This window comes from Melanostigma gelatinosum (genome assembly GCF_949748355.1).
Source record: "Melanostigma gelatinosum genome assembly, chromosome: 15".
Taxonomy (NCBI): domain Eukaryota; kingdom Metazoa; phylum Chordata; class Actinopteri; order Perciformes; family Zoarcidae; genus Melanostigma; species Melanostigma gelatinosum.
Genome location: NC_136648.1, coordinates 11,876,892 through 11,888,311, shown reverse-complemented (window position 1 = coordinate 11,888,311; position 11,420 = coordinate 11,876,892). Strand labels below are relative to the sequence as shown.

The following is an 11,420-nucleotide window of genomic DNA, read 5'->3' as shown; positions in this document are numbered from 1 at the left end:
GAGGACTCTCACTTTGGCATTCGATCAGATCTATGCCTTGGCACTGATCCTGGTACTCTCTTTGACTCCAGCGCTTGTTGTGATATTGACCCTGACCCTAACCCTGAATCAGAGGCTGGCTCTGATTCCACTGTGTCTGTGCCTTGCCAACTGTTTCAGGACATACAGCGTGTGGTGGAAACGCAGCACAGTGCACTGAGCAAGAGTAGAGGAGCCTGCCGTGCAGAGCCAGGGAGGACAATGAGTTAATTCTTGTGTCAAATATTTGGGAAGCCCTGTGTTTTCACTGTTGGATTAATATGCCTGATATACTCATTCCTCATCCTCATCCTAAAAGGAGGTGTATATAGATTATTTGAAGAATATAATCTTTTATTTGTCAAATGTAAAAAAATAACCCAGAATGTTTGATATGGTTATTGAGTTGTCAGTCCTTATTTAGTCATTAGGATATCCATTGTGCCATGACTGGAATACATTAATAACACCAGCAATTGTTCATTGTATATACAAGTTGGTATATACAATATTGTAGGATGTAATATTTATTTTAATAAATAATATGCAATTCCGCTGGCTGCACCTTATGAGCTAATTCTCAGGAAAACCTCAGTAACTGCCACTTTGCGATGAGACTCAACGTTACTTGAGGGGACACAAACGTGGTAATTTATTTACGTTATAATGCACTTAAATTGGGTGACTAAATACCGGATCATTGGTAACAGGCTACTCAAATAACATGATCTTAATTCAAAGCTATTCAGAAACTGCTTTTCGTTGACAAGCAGTCATTTCTTAGCAACTGTACAGGATTGTGTGCTTGTTATTATTAAGTTTGACCCTTTTACTCATCCATCTTTACATTTGAATATTTGTTAGCCAGGTCAGTGTTGTATTCTTAACAAGGTGGAGAGGCTTCAGTTACTGTGAGATTGCAAAGTGAGTCAGGAGATGTTGTCCCCTGTTCTTCCATCAGCCAGTGCCCACTACTACAGAAGGGAGGTTCCTGTTATCCTTACCAGGTACCCAAGCTCCTTCATCGAACTGCTTTTAGAACGGCGGAGAGGCACTTTGAGATGACAATGAAAAGAAAAACTGTTCGGTTTTTAATTGTTTAAATTAAAACAAACAAAATCGAAATCGACACAATTATCAGAGCTGGTGTAAAAAGGTGTCTTTACGGTGGGGAAAAATACAATTTGCAGTGTAAAAATAAAAGTACATAGAACTGTCATTTCTGTTTGCAGGTATGTTATCTATTTGAAAAGGTAAACTTGGTCAGTAACAGTTACATCATGATCTGTATTCTGAGAGGACACGGATAATGTCTGAGTTTGATAGGATTAAGAGTGCAGTGCACACAAAATACACAAGCCCCTACGGAGCACATGCTGCCAGTGCTGATGGTCCACCCTGTGCTCAGCTCATATTGACATCATCGGTGTCTTGAGACAATTTGAGCAGCTTTATTTTCATATCTGTACGAAAATGTATTGCACTGCACTATAGGATGTTAGCGTGGTCCTCCCTGTAGGGCCCAACTATTCACTGTATCTTTTCATGCAGTATTTACATTTATGGTTATTTCATTTCCTCAACCTCATTTCAAGTGACATGCACACATGAACCTGGGAATACTTTTCACCCCTTGCCTCTTTTTGCGGAAAGCTCGAGAGAGAACATAGTAGGATGGAGCCAGACCACGTAAAGACCACGCAGTGAACCATGTGGGAGATGGGATGAGTATGCTCTGCCCATCTTAACCTTTACTTCATCCTCAGGCCATGCTAATCCTCACAAGGTTATAGGAACAGGCTGCTCAAAGAGCAAATATCTAAAGCAGAATAGAATAGAGAAGAGGCAACATAGAAATTAATTGATGCATATTTACCTCTGCTCGAATTCTCAACAGCTCTCTTAATCGCCCTTGCCACCGCTGTATCACTTAATACCATATTGCATTTTACAACAGTTTGCTTAAAGCTGGTGCCAAATACATTTCTTGAAGGTTTTCACAGATTTGCGATGGGTCTTCAATGACAGTTCATCCCACAGTCACATGGGAGCTCTTGTCTTACCACTCTCTGCTTTTCCTGACCTGGTGAAAGATGAAACCTTTGACCTATGTTCTTCTACTCAGGAGGCTTAAGTGCTTTACTGACACTATGATCTATTTAAAACATGATTTTCTGAACAACATTTAAAATTACTCTTCAGAGAATTCCATTCGACAAACCGAAATACGAATATGATTTAATGTAGTACGCGCAAAATAAGTATTTACTCACAGTTCACTCTATAGTGATGGCCTTTATCTGCTCCCTATTTCTAGGGATGGGTCAAATGCAGTCGTCAAATTTCGTGTATGTGTAAAAAATGTATATGACAATAAAAATGGTTTCTTCTTTCTTTCTTCTTCTTCTTTACATTGCATGTACTTTTTGCTGAACAGTACTATTAATAATGTTCAGTAGAGAGTTTTGAAATGTTCAAAGTAGGTATCGTAAAGTGGTGACCACTGATGAATGACGTTAAATGATGAGAATGAAGCAGCAGACTGAAGTAACTGCCCTGTTGAGACTGGGAGGAGGAATGAGAAGGAGATGAGGATGCCAAATCGTAGACCCATGGTTTACTATATTGACTTCAGCGAAAGTATTACATTAGTATTCAGCTCAATGTTTCAAATACAATCTTATTATCTACGTATATGCTACAATATCCTATGGAAATGACATTTTCTGCTTGTTTTTGAGTCCTTTGCTGTGTCTCATCCTTAAATATATAGTCAAAGAACCAATTGGACCACTATTGGAGACTACTGAACACCATGAACAAATATAGAGGCCAACAAAGCCTCTTAGGACAGAGCCCGCTTACGATTCCCTTTCCGTGTACAGCCTCCTTGAATAGTCCACACAAAGATCCTTAAGCCAAAATCCCTGGTATTTAATTCTAAATGAGTAATTACTGGGTGTGTCAGTGTGTCTTAGCTTTGCAGGTAGGCTGGATGAAGGAGTTCATTTGCAAGCTGGCTCTGGAGCGAATTGCACTCTCACACAGACGCACACATTCTGAGAGACGCTGAGGGTATCTGTGGGGAGCCACTGAAGAGCCCAGTCACTTAGGGGGGGGGGACAGACCACATACAGCCGCCAAGATGTGTGACATGGGGGGACTGGATAACCTGGTGGCCAACACGGCCTACCTGAAAGCCCATGGTGGTGATGACAAGGAGATGAAAAAGCACCGCCGCAGCTTGGCTCTCCCCAAGCCTGAACAGTGTGCTGTAGTACGAGCTTCCCTTGAAAAGGATTTTACATCGGTTTGTGAAAAGCAGCCTATTGGCAAAAAGTTTTTCCGTGACTTCCTGGCAAATAACCCTGAGTATAAGCTTGCTGCTGATTTCCTTGATGAGCTGTATGATTGGGATCTGGCTGAAGGTGCAATAAAAGACAAGGCACGGAAAACCATGATGACCAACTATTGCAAGGAGGACTCCAAGACATTCCTGTCCTTTCTTACTGGGGAGGCTCTTGATAAATACAAGACTGTGACAGAAGCCAACTTTGATGAGGTGATGAAAGGCAGACTCCAGGAAGGTGTAAGAGAATTTCTGAAAGACGCACCCTTCTCGGAATATCAGGCCAGCCAATTCTTTGATAAATTCCTCCAGTGGAAAGAGTATGAGAAACAGACCATCACTGACAAATACTTCTATGAGTTCAGAACTCTTGGCAAAGGAGGCTTTGGAGAGGTAAGCATGCAAACTCATATCATTTTATAAAGTCTGTTGAAATATGTGTGTAGTTAAACAATGTATGTTTTAACACTGCTTTTAGTTGCAGGACTCCCCCATGTTTCTTTGATGTGATGGTGTTATCAATTTTGATAATATCTATTCAACATCCTTTGGATCTGTAACGATGGTGCTACAGTAGAGTATTATGGTGCAGTGTCACTGTTGTTCCATTCTTAGGAAGATGGCATAATTCAAATACTAATCAACAGAAGCTATTATTGTGAGGGTTAGGGTTAGGTCAATTGTAATTGAGATCAAGATCTTTTTTAATTGCGACATGAAGATGACAGTAGAACAAAATAATAACTAAGAATATGAAATAATTCAACTGAATTCAACTTGTTTCAAGTTTGTCTGTTTTAAGACAAAATGCTATGTAAATATATGATCGAGCAGCAATTAAATTGTAGGGATAGAGAATAGCAGTAAAAGTTGTTCCGTAAAAATCATTAAAAAGATTAGAGGTTGAGAAGAAATGTCTTTAGAAAATCAGAGGCATATTTTGTTATCTCGTCATGGCACATGCAGAGGATCTACAATCGACCCCTGAGGAACCCCTTTTCTGAGTCAAGCTCTTAACAGCAAGCCTGACCATACATCCTGAAATAAGATAAATACTAATAAATAAATAATAAACACTATTATAAAAACGTAGAAAGCAGTTTAGACATCAAATAATGATTACAGTAATATTTTACACAGTATAGTCAAATCGAAACAACAGTGAAGTTGCTACTATAACCAAGTTTGAAAGTTTGCTGTGACTTTAAAATACAGTTTTTTTTAAAGCGACACATACAGTAAGTAGTGAATCAGACACTTTACTTGACAAAAGAGCTTTGGTACTGGACAATCATTTTTAAACTTACTTAGCAGTACAATGCAGTGGATAAACCTGATCATCTGTCCACAGGGAGTGAATGATACCAGAAGTAAATGTTAAAATTAATAAATATATTGGTGAAGAGTAGAAAATAGGGCCCCAAGACACAGCTGGCAAGGGTCACGCTTGCTTGACTTCCTGAACCAATTTTCTTGCCTTTACTCCTACCAGTGATTCTGTAATATATATACCGGTAAGTATTATGGGGCAGTATTTCTGATTATATCAATAGTGAATGAAATATGGGATGGCATAGATTGATTAAAAAGTATTAGTATTGGATATACTGTACTAATACAGTACTGTACTAACACAAAGGGGGCTTTCATTCCCACTAAACCTTCAACAAGAGGACAAGCAACAGTCTGATGTTAGTCTTCTGTTAGTTAGTGCTGCCTGTCAGCTAGATACTAGTAGACCATGCTTGCTTTCTTTGGAAAATGGATTCTAATAAATCAAAGGACAACTGGTTGCATATCGGTTATTTAAAAAGTCCTCCTCTTTAACAAATAACCTTTCTCCAGGTGTGTGCTGTTCAGGTGAAGAACACAGGCCAGATGTACGCCTGCAAGAAGCTGTGTAAAAAGAGACTGAAGAAGAAGGGTGGTGAAAAGATGGCCCTGTTGGAGAAGAAGATCTTGGAGAAGGTTAACAGCCTGTTTCTGGTCAACTTGGGCTACGCTTATGACACAAAGACCCACCTGTGCCTTGTGATGACCCTGATGAATGGAGGAGACCTCAGGTACCACATTTACAACATAGGCTATGATGGCAAGGGTGCGGACAAAGGCATTGAGATGAAGCGCATCATCCACTACACAGCGCAGATCACCACGGGGATTCTGCACCTGCACGAAATGAATATCGTGTACCGTGACATGAAGCCGGAGAACGTGTTGCTGGACAGCCTAGGCCAGTGCCGTCTTTCAGATTTGGGTCTGGCCATAGAGCTTGTTCCAGGGAAGCATGTCACCCAGATGGTGAGTAGATTTACACGCAACAGTGATGTTAAGGTTGAAAAGGCCATGTCTAATTGGGAAAACGTGATGAAGACGTTCACAAAGTACACAGAGTTGTACTCTCAAAGCCTTTAGGATGCTGTTAACATGAGAGGGCCTAGCTGGATGATGTCGGCAATAACAATGGGACTAGTACAACAATTTTACATCATGGTGAAAGATGTCTGCCCTAAAGGGCTATCTATTATCTATCGATAGATCCAATCTATTATTCAAAGTCTTTGAAGCTGCATACACACAAGGACAAGGACTTGCCCCTGATTATGTACCAGATCTGTAAATCAACAAGAGTTTAGTGAAGTCATCTTCTACAAGGTTGAAGTTTAAGACCACACATCAACTACTCACACACACACACACACACACACACACACACACACACACACACACACACACACACACACACACACACACACACACCGCAACACAAAAATAATACAAAGAACCAGACCACTGGCTGCTGGGTGATCTACACCTCCACCCTGTTTGTGTTCACTTATCTGAAGATGAGGTTGGAGTTAAAAACTGAACTCCGGCTTGGACAGGCTGTCCAGCTTGGTGGGGTTTTCACTTTAAATCCGGACAGAGATTACAAGATTGCTTAAAGATCTGTGCAATGAGTCTTCGAATCCATTATGTAACTCATCTGATCCTTTAGCAGTCAGATTATAGCCTGGCCATTTATAAACCACCATTGTGTGTAGGGGCTATATGTTGGAACCCTTGGAGGTCCAGTTCTTGTTAAAGTAGCAGTAAATGTCAGCTGGTTTCCCGCAGCAACTTGTTGGCAGATATTTAGTTAAATCTGTGGATAGTTGCGTCAGGTGTGCTACAATTTCTTCCCTGTTGCCTGTAAATCCTCTTCCTGCCTTAAGAAAGAGTAACATAGATATCATGTCATCTCACTTGCACAAACCCACAGATGACCTTAAAAAAGATGAACATTTGGCGACAGGGTCTCGGCGGGACTTACTTGAGGAAGCAAAGAGTAAGCTCTCGGCTCCATGAAAGTCCAGTAAGCTCATTATCCAATACTCTGATGCTCTTCAGCCAGCCAAAGTGACTGGGCTAACCTCAGGCAAGGCAGGCTTTGGTCCCCTAATCTTCTTAGCGGGCATTACACAAGTTTGCCCCTGATAAGATTGACAGATCCAGGTAAAAACCGATGTTATATTTATAAATGTTGGTTTGCAAACAAGTTGACCTTAACTGGGCTGAAAAATTTGATCTGTCCCTTGCAACTAAAATCAGATTAAACATGGTGATAATGATGTAACCTGGATGATCATACAAATAATTTTGTGTGCAGATCAATAGATTTCAGATGAACAGAACTAGTTACAAAAGTCCAGCAGGAAAAGTTGATTTGCATGTTGGGTAACATGTAAGTAAGTATTAGGACGTAAAAGATTTGCATGCAAACCTCTGGTCAAAGAAGTTGTAGTATCATGCCTTCACTAATCAAGGTCACGTCTTGTCACACTTGTTTAGGGATAGATCTTGAAATACCAGGTGTGTTTAGTGATCACACTCTGTCATTCAAAAAGACAAACACAATTTGTAAGAGCTTGTAAAAAAATGTAGTCTGATCCCAACAGCTCATAATACCAGCCTATGTAACCAATGGATCTCCTGAAAATGATTTACGCAACAGGGTTTCCTCGAGACTTACTTGCAGTAGTAAAGGATGAGCTTTCGGCTCTGTGCCAGATTGCGGTGTGTATGCATTCATGAAACATGATTAACGGCATGGCTACGTGTTGTCTGGAGCTTGTGACGATAGCATCCAGAAATGGCCAGTCTTTATATAAGAGGCTGGACAATTTCAACATCAACTGGTCGGTGTGTGTAGACAGGTAGTAGGCTTAGCATTAGGATTGGGGCTGCAGGTGAGGTCATACAGCGAGGGGTGAAGGGAGCAGGAATAGAGTAGGTAAGAGAGGGAGAGGTGAAAGTGAAAGTGACACAAAGGGAGACAGAAAGAGAAGGCTAGAGTAGAGCTTTAGTAACCCAGACTATTGACATATGTAACACTTGTCAATGGGGATGTATAAAGGCTATGTCTTCCAGTTTAAAGTTCTTCTTTACCAACCAGTGTGTCCTTTCACAAGACATCTATCTGTCCTCTGTTAAGGGTTAAACCGTACTTTAATCATTGCTTAATTATTTTTGAGTAGAATTCTCATGTATAACACACTGTGCTTTCTAACAAGTAAAACATGCACAAATGTACTCTCTCTCGCCCTCCCTCCTCCAGGCTGGTACTGGAGCATACATGGCCCCTGAGCTCCTGACCAAAACTCCATACAGGGCATCAGTGGACTGGTGGGCTCTGGGCTGCAGTATCTACGAGATGGTGGCCGGCTACACACCTTTCAAAGGCCCCGAGAGCAAGAAGGAGAAGGAGGAGGTACAGCGCCGCATTGTCAACGAGGAACCAAAGTGGGAGCACAAGTGCTTTGATGCTGTCACGAAGGACGTCATCCAGCAGTTCCTCAAGAAGAAAATTGAGGAGCGCCTGGGTGTGAAGTAAGTGGTTCTTCTCCTCTTTTAATCTATAAGTAAACCATGTGCTTGTGTTTGTGTGTGTGTGTATATTTACTGGCATTCTGGTGCAACGGATGTTTGGAAACGGAGAATGGAATAATAACTTTGCTTAGAATGAACTGGTTGATTAAAGCTGATTAAAACCATAACTGTGACCAAAATGTTGCATTAAACCGTGCAGCCACTTTGTTCTTGTTTCATTAAGTCTGACATTGTAGTTTTGAAAGTATATTTTTGCCCCCTCTTTAGGGACAACATGGACGATCCCAGGAAACACAGTTGGTTCCAGAAAATCAACTTTGCCCGTCTGGAGGCCGGGCTGGTGGATCCTCCATGGGTCCCCAAGCCCAACGTCGTGTACGCCAAGGACACCGACGACATTGCCGAGTTCTCAGAGGTCAAGGGCATTGAGTTTGATGGCAATGACAATAAATTCTTCAAGGAGTTTAGCTCAGGTGCTGTACCCATTCAGTGGCAGCAAGAGATGATTGCGACGGGACTGTTTGAGGAGCTCAACGATCCCAACAGGAAATAGGGTAGTGGAGGAGATGATGGCGATAAAAAGTCTGGCACGTGTATATTGCTGTGAGTAGTCACATGTTTGATGTCATTTACCAGTAATAATTCTCAATAAATTGTTTTCGCAGTCAGATGCACACCAATATTGATGTAAAAGATGGAGCATGAGCATCTTTATTGAGAAAGATTTACCATTCTTCTCTTTGAAGGATGCTCAAGGCGATGCACTGCTTTCGAGGCACGGTTCGGTAAAATATGGAGGATGGGATGATGTATTTTGAGCATCATCTCGCTGGTTCCCAGCTTCTCTTGGAAATATCTCATGATGTAGACTTGCAACCACGTTGACTGCTAGGAGTCATTTTTACAACCTTTTCATGAAGGACATTGACGTTAGACTAGCAAGTTAAAGGCCTTTGTGCCATAAATACTATAATTAGAGGAAACTGTCTAAATCCAAACTAAGAGAAATACATTTTTTAACAGTGTTTTGCAGTAGAATTACCCGCTGAAGTAATGCTGTTGCATTGAATATAAAGCTTCAAACAAACTGAAATACACAGATGAAAATATCTGCTTGGCATTTCCTTTTTAAACACTTGTTTACAATGTTCTAACTCAAGGACAGTACGCTTTTAGGAGACACTAAGGTGGATTCGTGCTGCAGTTTAACCCGGAGAGATTATCTCACGTGCAGGACGTGGGTACATAGACTGCGGTTGACGGTGAAGGACAGAGCTGCTGCTGCTGTCTCAGGGTGCTGTGGGAGCTGGATGGATGGAGGTGCTGTGTAATCACAGCAGACAGGTGAGATACTGACCTGATCTTTTCTGACTTCTAGAGCCAATGCAGTCACTGTGGGAATAGTTACAGGTACAACCACACACACAGTGATGAGACTATAGTCGTTTCAGTAAACAACCAAATAAATTAGAAATACAACTATACATGCAAGCGAGAATACTGGCTCCATGCACCTGACATAACTAGGAACCAAAGGCCCACTTACCTGGCCCAGGTGAAAGGAAAATGAATCGACCCACTAAGCTCATTTCCCAGTGACTGTCACCTGATATAGTGGAAACCATGCGGCACGTTTAATCATGTGGATTAGTCGCCACTGATTTGTGCAGTCAGAAGAAGAGCAAGATGCAGAAAGGGGAAAAGTAAAATGCCTCACGAACCTCCTCAGTTTCTCTGCTGCTGCCCAGCACCATGTAGGAGCCACACTTTCACTCACATCTTGCTCTGCCCATGTTCTCTCTTGCTCCCTCCTGTGGCTACAGGTTTGTGCTACAGTGATGGTGAGAATGTGATTGAGCTGACGCTGATCAAAGGCAAATGTCTGTTCTCTCTCAATGTGGAGTTATAGAGCACATTAACACTTTGAATTCAAATTCTATTTTACATCCATCTTTCAAAATAATTTAGTTTACCATCATTTTCAACAGAAACCAGCAGCAGACAGTAACAAAGTACAATTACTCTAATACTGGGCATAACAAGATGTTTTGACTACATTTCTGAGAAGAATATTGTAATTTTTACTGCACTGACGGACAAGAGGGATTCATCTGACAGCTGTAGACTTTACTTTAAGGTTCTCTTACAATAGCAGCAACAAACTCTTTGCTATGTTTAGATATTGGAGTAATGTCTACCTGAGCAGTAAATGAAGCTCCCCCTATATGTGTGTGTTGTAATCCGAGTTTCTCTGTGATTTGTTTACATAGCTGGGCCACATTGTTGCTGGGAATGATACCGATGCTCAGTAAATACGCCACTGTGAGTATATTATAACAATGTTGTGAATTGAAAGGATCGGGTGTGCATCGGTTGAAATAAGGTAGACAGAAAATGCTTCGAGTAAAAACATTACCTATTTACATAGAACACAAGCACATGATTGAAATATAGTGAACCATCATGATAATAAGGTGAAATAAGGCATTTCATTATAACTACATGAAATAGATAGGAAGTAAAAACAGTAACCTACATTCATGTTGTCCAGGACGGGAGGAGGCCGAGTGAAGAGACAAAGCAACAGATTAGTTTATGCGTACGCGTATTGGTCTGTACATTCACGGTATTTATGATAATACTATATCTAATTACACAAGGACATTTTAGTTTTCCCTAATAACAGTTATGCAAAGTAACTGTTATTTGGGAAAACTGCTTAATGCTGGCATTCTGTTGAACTTAAAAAGCAATGTTTGGCTGAGGCATATTTTGAGTTCTGGCAGTGGGCTGTTTTTTACTCAGGTTCTATTGGCTGTTGGGCTGGTTTTGTCACACAGACCTGGCAACCCTGCCGGACCATGTACCAGCAGAATCTGGCGCCCATTCTCTGGATTTCCTTCAGGTAAACACTGACAGCTCTGTCAGCACTGTTGCTGTTGTTTGCACTGTTAGTGCTGTTAAGCATCGCCATGCTGAGAGCCATGTGGAGGCAATAGTAACATACAAAAAACATACAGTGCATTTTTAAGGATTAAATCAGTATAGGGCCCCATCATATTTCAGATTTCTATGAGTTGTTAGCAGTTCAAACAAAGAGAAGAGTTTTTTGTTTTACTGTACCATTAATCATCTCATGGGGACATGCATGACCACCAGGTTGGGAACAACTGACCTAAACTAC

General features: G+C 41.1%; 2 protein-coding genes across 2 annotated transcripts in view; both read left to right on the top strand.

Annotated features, from left to right (window-relative positions):
• fbxo36b (F-box protein 36b) overlaps positions 1-249 on the top strand; it is a gene marked incomplete at both ends in the record, with an annotated part of 1,834 nt that extends 1,585 nt beyond the window's left edge. Inside the window, one exon of the mRNA XM_079285871.1 lies at positions 1-249. This exon is cut by the window's left edge and continues 258 nt beyond it. Coding sequence (XP_079141997.1) covers positions 1-249 — 249 coding nt within the window.
• Positions 250-3,163: 2,914 nt separating this feature from the next.
• grk7a (G protein-coupled receptor kinase 7a) lies at positions 3,164-8,789 on the top strand (the record flags this gene model as incomplete). The annotated part of the gene is made up of 4 exons (XM_079284751.1): positions 3,164-3,760; positions 5,213-5,668; positions 7,965-8,236; positions 8,504-8,789. The coding sequence occupies 4 exons, from the start codon at positions 3,164-3,166 to the stop codon at positions 8,787-8,789; spliced, it is 1,611 nt and encodes a 536-aa protein (XP_079140877.1).
• Positions 8,790-11,420: the final 2,631 nt, after the last annotated feature.